Source organism: Microcaecilia unicolor, chromosome 3 (assembly GCF_901765095.1).
Source record: "Microcaecilia unicolor chromosome 3, aMicUni1.1, whole genome shotgun sequence".
NCBI classification, from domain to species: Eukaryota; Metazoa; Chordata; class Amphibia; order Gymnophiona; family Siphonopidae; genus Microcaecilia; species Microcaecilia unicolor.
In genome coordinates this window covers 93,201,493-93,217,430 of record NC_044033.1, presented here as the reverse complement: position 1 = coordinate 93,217,430, position 15,938 = coordinate 93,201,493, and the positions used below count along the sequence as shown (strand labels likewise).

Genomic DNA, 15,938 nt, shown 5'->3' with positions numbered 1-15,938 from the left:
CCTCGCCGTTAAACTGAAAACAAAATCAAGCAAACTTGAGCTGCTGCATGTAGGTTGTCATTATTTATTGTTGGTAGCATTTTAGTTCAATCTCGCTTATATTTTCAAACATGCCAGCTTTGGCAGCATACAGATGTACACAGAGGTCAGAGGAAGTATAGTAATGGAATAACTTTTCATAGATAGAGTAGTAATTTGTTATCAATCATATTCAGTGTGTCATTTAGAGGGGCTGGTTATAGGGACACCCTAGCATGTATTATATTTGTGCAGAGATCTTTTTTCTCCTGGTAAAGGGCCATTAAAACAGATATCATTATAAGGATCAGGTGCTCAGCATTCAGAGTTTCTAGCTATCTATTTATTTAGTTATTTATGACATTTAACCCTGCAGAGATTTTTTTTCTCCTGGTAATGGGCTTCTAAAACAGGCATCATGTTATGGGAATCAGGTTCTCAATGTTCAGAGTTTCTGTCTATTTATTTACTTATTTATGGCATTTTATCCCACATTAAACTTGAATTAGATTGGAACTTGGAAGCATCTAAAAATAAAAAAAATTTCCCGGAGAGAGTAATGCATGACCCCTCCCCCCCCCCCCCCCCCCCCCGGCTCTCTCCCTGGGTATAGCCAGCTCTGCAATTTGGGGGGGGGGCGCAGAGGTGGACCGGGGAGAGAGCCTGTTCTTAAAAATTTACCAGCACACCACTGCTTACTGCTCACTCTTCCGGGACTACCGCCGGCCCATCGCATCTGCTGGCGGTAGACCCGCCCCAAGTGCACGCCATTTCTGGGAGAAAAAGAAAACCCCGTAAATGGCTTACGTGGCAATAACCCAGTGATAATCAGGCATCGCCTCGTGCTGCCCAGTTAGGGCCCCTTTTCCAAAGCCGCGTTGGCGCCTATGCGCACCCAACACGCTCCAAATTGGAGTTATCATGTGCCCCTTGCGGTAATTTCAATTTTGGTGCGCGTTCGCAAAATATTTTTTATTTTAGTGGCATCTGACGCACATAGGTCATTACCGCCCAAATTCTTTACCGCTAGGTCTATGGCTAGCGGTAAGGTCTCAGACCCAAAATGGATTTACGGCAATTTTGATTTTGCTGCACGTCCATTTTCTGCAAAAAAAAAAAGTCATTTTTTTGCAGGCGTGCTGAAAAATGGATCTGCGCGCACCCAAGACCCACGCCTACACTACCACAAGCCATTTTTCTGCGCCTTTGTAAAAGGACCCCTTAGCTTGGAAGCCCTTAGCGCCACCTCAATGGCCACACAGTAAGAGTTGCCTCACCGCGTGGCCATTTTCTTTCCGCTTTTACTGACTGGAGAAAATGGCTCTGGCGCTCAGGAAAAATGGCCCTTGCAGCTAGCGCAGGGCACTTTTTCCTGCAGCTTGGTGAAAGGGACCCCCCAGTTTATGAAGCAGACAAACCAGAATACCAAATCAGTTAATCTTACTGTTCACAGGTCTACAACATATCAGTAATAGAAAAGTATTTTTTATTCCTTTGTTCTTTTCTTAAATTAAGGTTGAAGACTCGTTTAACGCAAGGACGTCCTACGTAAGGAACCTCTAGTACAAATGGAAGGATTATGAGCTGAACTTCGAATTATGCACTGTATTCAGAAATGTAGAGGGCATTGCTTCCAGTGCTTTCAAGTGACTTATTTATTATTACCTTAAGCCATGTAACTTATCTAGGTCATATGAATGCAATGTAAAAAAAACCTGTATATTAAATGTAAGGATTTGTATATTTGCGTTTAGAATAAATTTTATTGTATTTTAGAGTATTATGTTGGATGTTTGTAGACTTTAATTTTTTAAGCATACAGATGGGATGTAGAGTTAAAGTATAATATCAATTTTAACTGCTTGTCATATTTATTAGGAAAGAACAGCATTTAGGATATCCCATTAATTCAGATATAATTACCTGTGTTAAAATTTATATGCTATGTTCTTTTCATATTACTTAATGTTTTTCATTTAGAATTTTCATATGAAATTTTCTTTCAAATTTTAATTTTAAAAGTAAATCACAAGAAACGTTGAGCATAAAAAAGGAAAATCGCAATATCAAGAGAAAAGTAAACCATGAACAAAAAATTAGAGAAAGCCCAAACTAGCCCCCTTTATGGGTTATGGGAGAGCATAAACATATTACTACAGCAGAATCAAAAGAAAAAAAAATCAAGCTGAGTCAAATACTACTTGATTCCTACCCCCCCCCCCCCCCATTTATTTATATCTTTTTACAACACTAATCACCCATAACCCACCAGTAAAGATTCAATTAAGCATTTTTATCATGAAGAAAATCTTCACTGAATCTGGACACCGAAGGTTGTTATGTGTTCTACCCATGGCAAACTAAACACAGGGAAACTAAAGAAAAAGGTTCCCCCATCTCCAAACCATACATTTTGAGCTGGAGTAAAAACTCACTCTTTTAATTGAATCGCTCTGGCTACATCTTGAGAAAAGAATCGTCTCCTGCTCACAAAAAGGAACATCTTTATTTCTAAAAAAAAACAAAACAAAAACAGTTAAATATTAGGTTCTTCCTCATCTCAGGGCACAGGTGACTTTAATAAAGATGTTATCACTAAAGAATTCCAAGAAGGAAGAAATGTCCACAGAGAGCAGAGTGTCCATTCCTCCTTCCCCTTTCTCCTCTTGCTGCCTCCTTCTCAGAAAGTAGAACATTTTGTAAACCCCTATGTTCTCATCATGGGGGATTTTTTCCACAACTTCTGAGTTGAAAAAATCCTTATCCGGAGAAAATTTAAAAACCTCATAGCCCTTTTACCGCTGGGATAAAATGGCTGATTTTCAGATTTATTTTCAGTAATGACCACGTGCTAATGTTCCTATTAATGCATGAGCCCCTACCACCACCTAGTTTGTAGGCGGTAGGGACCCACATGCTAAACCTGCGTTAATTCGTTAGTGTGCGGCAATGTAGCTGTGCTAACTGATTAGCGCAGAACATGCCCACTCTCCACCCCCCAGCATGCCACCTGCGCCAAGAAAAATAATAATTTTTATGCATGGGTAGCACACGCACATGGCAAAATTACCACAGGACATCAGTGCACCTCACAGTATGCTATTTTTTGCTGTGGTAAGCATGCTTTAGGGCTTTACCGCAACTTTGTAAAAAGGCCCCTTAATTTCTTTTGTTCAACGTAAGGCTGTGTTTAGCTTTTAATCCAGGAATCCCCCAACAGATTGCAGAGCTTACATCTGGTTCTTGAGAGGGATAACCTGTTGTTCTCGTGATTCAATCTACTGTCCTGCTTCTTGATTCAGTCTACTATCATTCTGAGAAAACACTTGTCCTAGCAATTGAATCCAAAAGTCTGTTCTTTCCTAGTTATTATTTCCCAAATGTCTTCTAGTCACACCTTCTTGGGAGGCACTTATCTCCCTCATCCCCAGATGAAATAACTCTAGGAAACTCTTCCAAAATAACTGCTTCTACCATCAAGACTTGAGAAGAAAAGATTTGTCGCTTGGAGGAGTGAAGCTAGTCACATTTTCTGTCATAGGACATAATTTTTAAATTGTGCATCTCTCTTTCACTTGGAAATATTTCTATTTATTTGCTTTTATGGATGAATTTTCCAAAGAACACTCATAGTGCTTTAAACCATATTTTACCAGTATTGAATCATAGGTTTATATATCAAGTGCCAGGCTATATCCAGGCATTTGCACTAAATATATGGTCTTGGGCAGTGGCTGGAATAATCCAGTGCTAGCACTCGGATAACTAGAAGATAAGAGTAGCCATACTGGGTCAGACCAATGGTCCATCTAGCCCAGTATCCTGTTTTCCAAACAGTGGCCAAGCCAGGTCATAAGTACCTGACAGAAACCCAAATTTATTTATTTATTTATGTATTGCATTTGTATCCCACATTTTCCCACCTATTTGTAGGCTCAACGTAGTCATTCCAGGATATCAGATACAATTGGTAGTGTTCAAAAATTAAGTAAGGGAAGAGAGAAGGAAGGTGTTAGGCAGGATAGTATAGAAGGTGGACTTTCATAGCTGGGTGGTTAGTGAGGTAGTTTTGTAAGGCTATGGGTTCTCTTTGTAGGCCTTGTGGCTATGGGTTCTCTTTGTAGGCCTTGTTGAAGAGATGTGTCTTCAAAGATTTGCGAAAGTTAGTTATTTCGTCAATAGTTTTCAGGGCTGTAGGTAGTGCATTCCACAACTGCGTGCTCATGTAAGAGAAGGTGGTGGCGTGTGTCAGCTTGTATTTTAGTCCTTTACAGTTGGGGAAGTGCAGATTGAGAAATTTGCGGGATGATCTTATGGCGTTTCTGGGAGGCAGGTCCACGAGGTTTAGCAACACTTCATACTACAAATTCCAGGGTAAGCAGTTGCTTCCAATGTCTGTCTCAATAGCAGATTAGGGACTTTTCCTCCAAGAATTTGTCCAAAACTTTTTAAAACCCAGATACACTAACCACTGTTACCACATCCTCCGGCAAAGAGTTCCAGAGTTTAACTATTCGTTGAGTGAAATATTTCCTCCTGTTTTAAAAATATTTCCCTGTAACTTCCTCAAGTGTCCCCTAGTCTTTACGTTTGGAACGTTAAGACAGCTATTTTGTGCAATCCCTACATGGACGGATAGTTATTGGGGCACTGGCTCTGGATACTGGCAGTGCCTGGATAACTTCTAAATTTGCTCCCAGACCACCCCGGCACTAAACAAAGAATACTAGGACATTCTGCACTGATTCACAGGCACTCTCCCATTAAATGCCACTGAACATCAGTGACTGGGACAGATGGAACAATTTAACTAGGCAGGAGCCTTTCTTGCCTGGTTAAATCGCTCTAAATGTTGGCCAGGTAATTACTTATTAAAAGTTATATAGTTGTCTTCCTTAACCATGGAAGGTTATTTTGTTTATCCAGTTATACTGCTTGAAAGAAAAAGCAAATCTTCATACCATTTCTCTTCCTGTGTTTCTGTTCCCCTTCTGTATGTGGTTCTTACCTCTCTTGTGTTTGTATTCAGAGAATAGGATATTATCTTTTTTCAGTGTTGTTGGACGTGCCAATTAAGATTGACAACAGAAATACTTAGCTGGAACTACCTTTCCAAAGTTCAGCATTGAACTATTGTGAAAAATGCAGTATTAAAAACTCTTGACATTCCAAATATCGGACATATCCTAAGTTTGCCTGACAAATCCTATTTGGTTGCTTTGAGCTCTTGGGAATGATAGCATGGAGTTTCATATGGTGCCAGATGGAAACACACATTCTATGAAATAATAAATTACAGTAATGGACTTACGAACTTTAAATCCTGTTCTAAGATGCTTAACCAAACCAAATGTTCAGGGAAGCCTTTCCCAATGTGAGCATTCCATAGTGGGCTGAGATCATTGTTAGTTTAATCTTTCACAAAGAATGAAACCTGGATGATTGGTGCTACTACTCACACATTTCAAAGTGTGCTAATGCAACTCCTTTATGCATAAGTTTCCATGTCTGATTCAGTTGAATCCATAAGCATGGTCTTTCAGTTTTGTTACTTCCTATACATAGGCTTCTTTTTAGGTTGTGATGTCTTTTAATGGAACAAAATAAAATTCACAATGTGCAAAAAAATCTATGTTACCCAAGGATCAATATATGTGCATGGAAGCCTGCAGAGTAATTTATTTATTTATTAGGATTTATTTACCTTCTTTTTGCAGGAATTCACTCAAGACGGTGTACTGTAGGAATTAAACATGAGCAACAGAGAATTACAGCAGTAAAAATATTCAAATAACAATACAAAGTATGGCATAGTATACTACTTTCAATGTCAACACAGTATGTATTAGAACATTTTAATTGACATTGTAGGGTATAAGCAAAGATGGAACATATAGATAGGTAAGAGGAGTTAGAAAGTAAGGTGACTAATTTTAAAGAAAGATGCACATGAGGTCAGAGAGATGGTTAAATATTATCTCAGCTAGGGTAGGAGTGGATAAACATGTTCTGCTGTAGTATGTGTAGCCAAATTAGATACTTCTTCCATGAAATCCTGGTTGAAGAGCCAGGCTTTAACGTGCTTCCTGAAGTAGAGATAGTCTTGTGTTATGTGCAGCCTTTCAGGCAGTGCATTCCAGAGTGTGGGGGCTACTCCAGAGAAGGCTCACTTGTGGGTATCACATCATGTAATGTCTTTTGCAGAGGGTGTGGTTAGTGATAGTCCTTGAGAGTACCTTAGTGTCCTTGGAGGTGTGTAGAGGATCATCCTATTCTTCAGGTACTCGAGGCCATTTCCTTTAAGAGCCTTGATAATCAGACATAGAGTTTTAAATTTAGCTCTGTATTGTACTGGTAGCCAATGAGGTTTTTGCAAAAATGGTGTGATGTGGTCACGTTGCTTGCAACCTTCTATTACTCTTGCTGCAGCATTCTGAATCAATAAGGATCTAGTGCAGGCCCTTTGTAGTCAGACCGTTGTAGAGTGCATTACAGTAATCCAATCTTGATGTTATCATGGCATGCACAATTGGGATAAGATTTACCTTCTCGATGTAAGGAGAGAGGCAGCGTAACTGTCGCAAATAATAGAAGCAGCTCTTGAAGGTTGCTTGGATTTGGGGAATCAGAGTAAGTGTTGAATTTAACTGTATTCCAAGTTTTCTGACTTGTGATTTGAGGGGGAGTTTGTACATCCCAAAAGAGATTTTGATGTCAGGTATGTATCCACTTGTGTTAGGGACCCAGAGAATCTCCATTTTACTTGGGTTCAGGCAAAGTTTGTTGTGTTTAGCCCATTCTTCAATTGATGTTGGACTGGTAATCAGTTTATTCAGGGCTGAAGGTAAATCAGGTTCAGTGGTATGAGTAGCTGCACATAATTTTCGTAGATGTAGAACTGAGTATCCATTGACCAAATCAGCTTAGCTAGTGGCTTTTGAGGTAGGTATTGAACAGAATAGGTGACAGTATCGATCCTTGTGGTACCCCACATGTCAGTGCCCATGGTAGCGATGAGTTGCTGCCAAACATTATTGATTGTTGCCTGTCGGATAGGATCTAAGCCAAGCAAGTATTGTTCCATTGATACCTGTTTCTATCAGTCATGCTAACATGATATCATGATCCACAAGATCCACAGTGTCAACAGCTGCTGAGAAATCTAGCAGTACTAACACTGAGGTGAATCCCCTGTCTCGGTTTCTGTGAAGATCTAGTAGAGATACAAGGATCGTTTCTGTTCCATAACCGGGTCTGAATCCAGATTGACATGGATCTAGCCAGTTTCTCCCTTCTAGTCAATCACTGGTGGAAAATGAATGTGGAAACAGGAAAGAGGGTATGATTTTCATATCAAAATATTAAAAATAAGCATAGTTTATTGCAAGCACAGTGTGGGTGTACAAACTCTAAAAAAAAAATGTTTTTCAAAATATAATATTACATGTGTATAACTGATAATTCTATAAGTTGCTCTCAATAAAAAGCAACAATTGTTTTAATGTTAGGCCCAGTCTTTATTTGCTATGCATAGACTATATCCAATGGAGACATTTTTTGACTGTTCCTAATATTTTTTTTAATTGAGGGGTTATTAAGGTGCACTAGCGTTTTTAGCTCATGCTAAAAATCAGCTGGCGCTAAATGCCAAGATGCCCATAGCATGAGCTAAAAACGCTAGCACACCTTAGTAAAAGACCCCCTTAGTTTGTTAATCACCTTTATGAAGGTATTCACCTAAACTGTAAAAATATGTCTACAGGTTGTGACAGCTGAAACCTGTTTTAGGTGAAACATTTTAAACATTGGTGAGAATGTGTTATTGTAAAGGTTTGAAGGATGTGTGTATCAAGAGGTTATACTTGTAAAATCACTGCAGCCTTAAGAAAAGCCATCCATATCTATAATGAATAGATATGGATGGGCTGGAGTGTAAATTTTAAGGGGTTTCGATGTTAGCTTTAGAACTTAGTACAAGAACAGTACTGGGCAGACTTCTACGATCTGTGCCCTGAGAAAGGCAAGGAAAATCAAACTCGGGTATACATATAAAGTATCACATTTCGTGTAAAATGAGTTTATCTTGGTGGGCAGACTGGATGGACCATACAGGTCTTTATCTGCCGTCATTTACTATGCTACTAACCCCCCCCCCCCCCTTTTTACAAACCTGCGCAGCAATGCTGACAGCCGATTCAAAGTGAATGGGCTGTGTCGGCACTATTGCACCAGCAGCCGTTAACGCAGCTTTGTTAAGGGGGGTGGGGGAATAGAAAACAGCCTTTTCCCACCATGGATTTCTTTTCTGAACATAACTTTTGTTTCCCAGCTGGGCTGCTTTTTCTTGTATATGCTGTGCAAATGCAATTTGTTCTGTATTATTAATAGCCTTCTGACTAAATGTATTGCATTTTATCCTGTATTAATCTTGAACTAATGTTTCAAAATAAGCAAAATAAATATTGAAATTAAAAAGTACACAGTGTTTTCTTTTTGCAGTAACCTATAAAAATGAATTTGAAAGTAAATGTGTTGCATTAAGGGGATCTTTTACTAAGGTGGGGAGCTCTGTTGGGTGAGCAGATATGGGAAGCATTGGAAGGAGTCATCAGATGTGGGGAGCACTTTTGGGTGAGTGATCGGCTGTGGGGAGCACTGTCAGGGGTGGGGGGTCCATTGGCTGCTGTAGGCACTATCTGAAGGGAGATTGGATGTGGCATCTGAGTGGAGGACACTATACCTCAGAAGGTGGGGAGTGCCATCCCAGCAGTCTCTACCCAAGCCCTAATCCTCACTGCTGCTGGAAAACGCATGGCAGCACAGACCTTAGGGAAGAAAGACTGTGAACAGTTAAGTTTCCATTGATAACTTCAGGGAGATGTAGCAGAGACCATAATCACCTGGTATTTATCCCACCACCACTTTTCATTCCCCTTTTAGCATTCACTTCTTCTTCCTCCCCATAAATAACTTAGAGGTGGTGTAGCCTGGAACTGTTTTTATTCATGCCTCTCCCGTTCCTGTCCTTGATGACAACAGCCACTACCTGGGGAGAAAAAGGAGAGAAGGGGATAGAGTAGATACATCAGGCCAAAGAGAAATCTCCCTTCCTTTCCACTGCAGCCCTCTCTTAACAAAGGTTTAAACAAGTACCTGGAAGAAAAGTTCATAAACCACTATTAGCTAGGTAGTTTGGGTAAAGCACCACTTATTCCTGGGTCTGATTAGTAAGGAGTAGATTTGCTGCTCATGATCCTACTACTTTTTTTTTTTTGTTACATTTGTACCCCGCGCTTTTCCCACTCATGGCAGGCTCAATGCGGCTTACATGGGGCAATGGAGGGTCAAGTGACTTGCCCAGAATCACAAGGTGCTGCCTGTGCCTGAAGTGGGAATCGAACTCAGTTCTCCAGGACCAAAGTCCACCACCCTAACCACTAGGCCACTCCTCCACTACTACTACTACTACTACTTATCATTTCTATAGCGCTACAAGGCATGTACACCATACACAAAAGACAGTCCCTGCTCAAAGAGCTTACAATCTAGATAAGACAGGTAAACAGAACAATTAAGGGTAAGGGAATGAAGAGGTGAGGATAAAGGACAGGGTAAGTGAGTTAGGAGTCAAATGCAGTAGTAAAGAGTGGTTTTGAGTTTGGACTTGAAAACGGCTAAAGACGGGGCTAGATGTACATGCTCAGGAAGTCTATTCCAGGCATGAGGTGCAGCGAGATAAAAGGACCGGAGTCTTCAATTAGCAGTAGAGGAGAAAGGGACAGATAAGAGAGATTTATCTACAGAATGGAGTACTCGAGGGGGGACGTAGGGAGAGACAAGAGTGGAGAGGCACTGGGGAGCGACAGAGTGAATGCACTTATAGGTCAGTAGGAGAAGTTTGAATTGAATACAGAAACGGATAGAGAGCCAGTGAAGTGACTTAAGGAGAGGGCTAATGGCATAGTGACTTTGGCGGAAGATGAGTCGCGCAGCAAAGTTTTGGACTGATTGAAGAGGAGAGAGATGGCTAAGAGGGAGGCCGGCGAAAAGTAAGTTACAATAATCAAGACGAGAGGTGATAAGAGTGTGGATAAGGGTTCTGGTGGAGTGCTCAGAGATGAAGGGACAGATTTTGCTAATGTTGTAGAGAAAGAAACGACAGGTTTTGGCAATCTGCTGAATGTGAGCAGAGAAGGAGAGAGAGGAGTCAAAGATGACCCCAAGGTTACGAGCAGATGAGACAGGGAGAATGAGAGTGCCATCCACCGAAATAGAGAAAGGGGGGAGAGGGGAGATCCTGTCAGGTACTTGTGACTTGGATTGGTCACTGTCTGAGACAGCTTGGTGGACCTTTGGGTTGACCAGTATAGCACATTTTATATGTATACTCCACCACCACTCCACTGCCAATGGTCCTATCTTGCATGCAGCTCTCTCCAGCTGCTGCATTTTACCTCTGGGATAGAAAAGGAAAGTGCTGGAGTATGGAGAGCAGGGGCTCTTGTTTGCTGTGCAGTGTCTGGCCCAATCTTACACCCCTCCCCTTCCGTCCACTCCTATCCTTGAATGACTGAAGAGAAAGGTCTGGATTGGGGGAAAAAGTGTCCCTACAGTTCATAGTTCACATTTCACATTTATTTGCTATACTGCAAATTTACACTAGTATCTAAATGGTTTACAATGGTATTAAAATAAAATAAAACATAGGGTATGAAAAAGGATGTCACAAGAGGGAGCTAAATTACATTTCATATCATATATATAAGGAAAACTGGGAGTAATTACAACTAAGCAAACTTTGGGACGAAGGCAGTGAACAGCACACAAGGACAAAGTAAAAGCTGCACTGGAACTGGGATGACACAAGCATCAGATAATTCAAATATGAATTAGGTCAGAGGAGTACAGGAAGGAAAAACGTTACTAAAAAGTGCTTTAAGTTGAGCCTTAAACTTCTCAAGTGAAGATTCAATATAAACAAATCAATTTTTGTATATTGCTAATTTCCCCTTTCCAGGATTCAGTGCGGTTTACATTCTAGGTGAGACAAAAGCCGATAATGTTAGTGTGAAGTATGAGAACAATTAGAGACCACTGGTGTAATGCATGAGACCAAAAACATTATAGGAAAGGATAATGGATGGTACTAGGAGGTAGAAGTCAATGGATTATTATGAAGCAGTCTTTCGGAAGAAGAGAGAGGTTTTTAGCCTCTTCCTGCTAAAGCTAAGGTAGTTGTTTTCTATTCTGATGGCAATAGGTAGAGAGTTCCATATTTTAACTCTAAGTACAGGGAATAGAGAGCTGAAAATCTTCTGATTTTGAATTGTCTTTTGAAACAGTGACGCTAGCATCAGTTGTTCTTTTAGTCTGTTAGACTGGACCAAACGTAGTCAAGCAGTCTTAGCAGTTCAGAGGTGAAACCCTATAAAGATTTGAAAAATTAAACAAGCAACTTTGAACCTGAGTCTTTCTGCTATAGGAAGCCAGTGCAGTTTGTTAAGATGAGTTGAAACACTAGTATATCTATTCAATCTGTATATTAGTCTGGCAGTTGTATTCTATATGACTTGCAGTTTTTTCTGATATTGACAATACCAAGAAATAGAGCATTACAGTAATCCAAGTGAAGTAGGACTAGTAGTAAAAGGCTTTTTGGTCAAAGAATGATCTGTCTAGAGGCAGCTGTCTCATTTAGAATAATGTTTTCTTCCCTAGCTGGTTAATATGGGAAGAGAAGGTGAGTGAAGAATCTAACAAGCCCCCTAGTACTTTGGTTTCAGACTCAACTGTAAAGCTTTAACCATTGGACAAAGATATTGATGATGGGATCTGACCTTAACTCCCTGATTTCGTAACCACAGAACCTTGGTTTTTTGCGCATTCAATTTCAGTTTATTGGTCAGAGCCCAGGTGCTAACAGCAGTCATGCCATTGGCTACAGACTGAGTTGTATCTTTGTTTGAGAAGCAGGATGTCATCCGCGTAGGATAATAGTAGTTCATTAAGACCCAGGTGTATTGAGAAAAGGGGTGACATAAAGAGATTGAACAGAAGAAAGGGTAGATCCCAGCGGGATCCCACAGTTAGAAGACCAATAGTTGGAAAGTTGGTTGTTTTGCTTGACAGAATAGCTTCGATTTGAAAGGAATTCACTGAACCATTTGTTCACAGTCCCTGTTATTCCTATCTGATCCAGGCATTTGAGTAGCAATGTGTGGTCACCACATCGAACGCCGCCGATATATCAAATTGCAGAAGAATTACTTTGCATAGGTGTTGTTTTACATATTAGAACTAGCAGCAATGATTCCGTACTATGTGACGATCTGAAGCCAAATTGTGACCAGTGTAATATAGAAAGTTTTTTTCCAGATATAGAGAGTTGTTTACTGATGTAGGTTTCTAATACTTTAGTAAAAACGGGTATGCTTGCCACTAGACAATAGTTTGCAGGCGATGTTACATCAAGCCCAGATCCCTTCAACAGTGGAGTGAGAACAATTTTGCCCATATGATGCGAGCTGCTAGGCAGCCGCCTATACTGTGAGTTCTGCGCGCAACTAACCCACAGCCTCTATGGCCTGCCAGCTAGACAGTTTCTTCTACAAGCTCTCAGCTACGGCCTATCCTGCCTTCCCAATCTGGGTCATGAGGCAGCCCACTGGAAGCTCTTTATTGCTTGCAGTCTATACCAATACTGTCTCTTCATGGCTGATGCAGTTCTTTAAGTTTCCCAGAGACATGTGCAGATAACAAACAAATTATTTAATATAGTTAAAATAACTTTTCTTTTTATTTGCATACTGTAGTTCGATGTATCTCACAGGATTATGGTGAGCAGGCTTCAGGAAAACAGCATACAAGTCAGAAGCCAGGAACATACAGAAACAGCATCCAAAATTCTTCCTGTCTGTCTTCGGAGCTCTGCCTAGTTGTAGAGTTTCCTTTGCATGAAAAAAGGCCAACAGTCCCAACAAAAGAGGTGTAAAGGCAGAGAGTCAAGGAGAAAATGAGCAAAGAGAAAAAGGGTGCCAAAAATAGACAAAGGCACTCAAGGATATACTTCAGCTCTGACCATCCTAGGTTGGCTATCAGCCAGTAGGGAAATCCCTGACCATGTATGGAAGACTTGTTTCTGGCTGCAACCCCCTTCCTTATCAGATGGGAAGGAATGTGAGGAATTTGGCTTTACTCTGACTTAACTCAGAATGCAGTTTACTAATATTAGCCAAAATAATGTAATATATAGGACTACAATGCCATGCCTAGGCAGCTGCCTGGCACGAGTTAAACTGGGTTACTGGGCTAATAACATTACAAACTAGGATACATGTGTATATCTATATATGCAGGTCAAAAACAGGTAATTTGGTATTACTTAGGCGATTGCCTAACTTCCACATAGTTTGATTTTTTGCGGTTCCCATCACCATATCAGGAGGAAGAGACAGTTTTTAACAGCTCACTGAAATCATCGAGTAACTAGTTTACTGCTTCCATAGGGATGGATTTGAGTAGGTATTTTGGGCATTGATCTGGGGAGCAGTTGGCTTGGGAGCATTTCAATAGCAGTGATCTTACATCTTCAGCTTTCACATACTCCTCGCCCTGCTGGCCGTGGGGGCGGTGTTGGACTATTTCTCTCTCCCTCCTCCAGATTTCAACCCCTTCTTCCACCTCAATCTCACTGTTTTTCCTCCTTTGAAGTCCACTCTATCTGCCTTTTCTCTCCTCTGCCTCTTCGAATAGCGGTCATTTATCGTCCCCCTGATAAGTCCCTTTCATCCTTTCTCAGTGACTTTGACGCATGGCTTGCCTTCTTCCATGATCCTTCCTCCCCCTCTCTCATCCTTGGTGACTTTAATATTCCTGCTAATGATCCTTCCAACTCTTATATTTCCAAGTTACTCGCTTTAACGTCGTCCTTTAATCTCCAACTATGCTCCACCTCCCCCACTCATCAAAATGGTCACTGTCTTGATCTCATCTTCTCCTCCAACTGTTCACCTTCTAGTTTCCTTGCCTCTGATCATCCCTCCTCTGATCACCATCTTATAACTTTCACACTTAAATCTCCTCCCTCCCAGTCCCGTCCTATCCTATCTAATTTATCTAGGAATCTTCACGATATTGACCCCTCATCTCTATCCTCCCATGTTTCAAACCTCCTCTCTACTGTGGCACCATCCACATCTGTCAACGAGGCTGTTTCTTCTTACAACAATACTCTATCCTCTGCCTTAGACACTCTTGCACCTTTGATGACCCGCCCTGTAAGGCGTACAAAACCCCAACCTTGGCTGACTTCTAATATCCGCTACCTACGTTCCTGTACCCGCTCCGCCGAACGCCTCTGGCGGAAATCTCGGGCCCTTGCTGATTTCTTACACTTTAAGTTCATGCTGACCTCTTTCCAATCTGCTCTTTTACGTGCCAAACAGGATTATTATATCCAACTGACCAACTCTCTTGGCTCTAATCCTCGACTTCTCTTCACCACATTGAACTCTCTCCTCAAGGTGCCCCCTCCCCCAACTCCCCCTTCATTATCTCCTCAGACCCTTGCTGAATTCTTTCACAACAAGGTTCAAAAGATAAACCTTGCTTTCTCTACCTCACCACCTCTCCCTCCACTAGTCCGTTCCCCTCTCTCTCCTTCCCCTCATTCCCTTTCCTCCTTTCCTGAAGTTACTATTGAGGAAACTACACTTCTCCTTTCTTCCTCAAAATGTACCACCTGTTCCTCTGATCCCATTCCCACCCACCTTCTTAATGCCATCTCTCCTACTCTTATTCCTTTTATCTGTCACATTCTCAACCTCTCACTTTCCACTGCAACTGTCCCTGCTGCCTTTAAACATGCTGTGGTCACACCTCTCCTTAAGAAGCCTTCACTCGACCCTACTTGTCCTTCTAATTACCGACCCATCTCCCTCCTTCCTTTTCTCTCCAAATTACTTGAGCGTGCTGTTCACCGCCGCTGCCTTGATTTTCTCTCCTCACATGCTATTCTTGACCCACTACAATCTGGTTTTCGCCCTCTCCACTCAACCGAAACTGCGCTTACTAAAGTCTCCATCCTCATTCTTCTTGATCTTTCCGCTGCTTTTGACACTGTCGATCACAGCATACTTCTCGATACCCTGTCCTCACTTGGATTCCAGGGCTCTGTCCTTTCCTGGTTCTCTTCCTACCTCTCCCTCCGCACCTTTAGTGTTCACTCTGATGGATCCTCTTCTACTTCTATCCCTCTGCCTGTCGGCGTACCTCAGGGTTCTGTTCTTGGTCCCCTCCTCTTTTCTATCTACACTTCTTCCCTTGGCTCATTAATCTCATCCCATGGCTTTTCCTACCATCTCTATGCTGATGACTCCCAAATCTACCTTTCTACCCCTGATATCTCACCTTGCATCCAAACCAAAGTTTCAGCGTGCTTGTCCGACATTGCTGTCTGGATGTCTCAACGCCACCTGAAATTAAATATGACCAAAACCGAGCTTCTCATTTTCCCCCCCCAAACCCACCTCCCCGCTCCCCCCGTTTTCTATTTCTGTTAATGGCTCTCTCATTCTCCCTGTCTCCTCAGCTCGAACCATGGGGTCATCTTTGACTCTTCTCTCTCCTTCTCTGCTCATATCCAGCAGATTGCCAAGACCTGTTGTTTCTTTCTTTACGACATCTGTAAAATCCGCTCCTTTCTTTCCGAGCACTCTACCAAAACCCTCATCCACACCCTTGTCACCTCTCGTTTAGACTACTGCAATCTGCTTCTTGCTGGCCTCCCACTTAGTCACCTCTCCCCTCTCCAGTCGGTTCAAAACTCTGCTGCCCGTCTCATCTTCCACCAGGGTCGCTTTACTCATACTACCCCTCTCCTCAAGACCCTTCACTGGCTCCCTATCTGTTTTCGCATCCTG

At 41.6% G+C, this 15,938-nt stretch overlaps 1 protein-coding gene across 2 annotated transcripts in view; it reads left to right on the top strand.

Moving 5' to 3' along the window:
* KIAA1841 (KIAA1841 ortholog) overlaps window positions 1-1,745 on the top strand; it is a 155,845-nt gene extending 154,100 nt beyond the window's left edge. For both annotated transcript variants that reach the window (XM_030196181.1, XM_030196182.1), the window contains exon 21: window positions 1,534-1,745. In XM_030196181.1, coding sequence (XP_030052041.1) covers window positions 1,534-1,570 — 37 coding nt within the window. In that variant the 3' untranslated portion in view covers window positions 1,571-1,745. The remainder of the gene's footprint in view (window positions 1-1,533) is intronic.
* The last annotated feature ends 14,193 nt before the right edge of the window (window positions 1,746-15,938 follow it).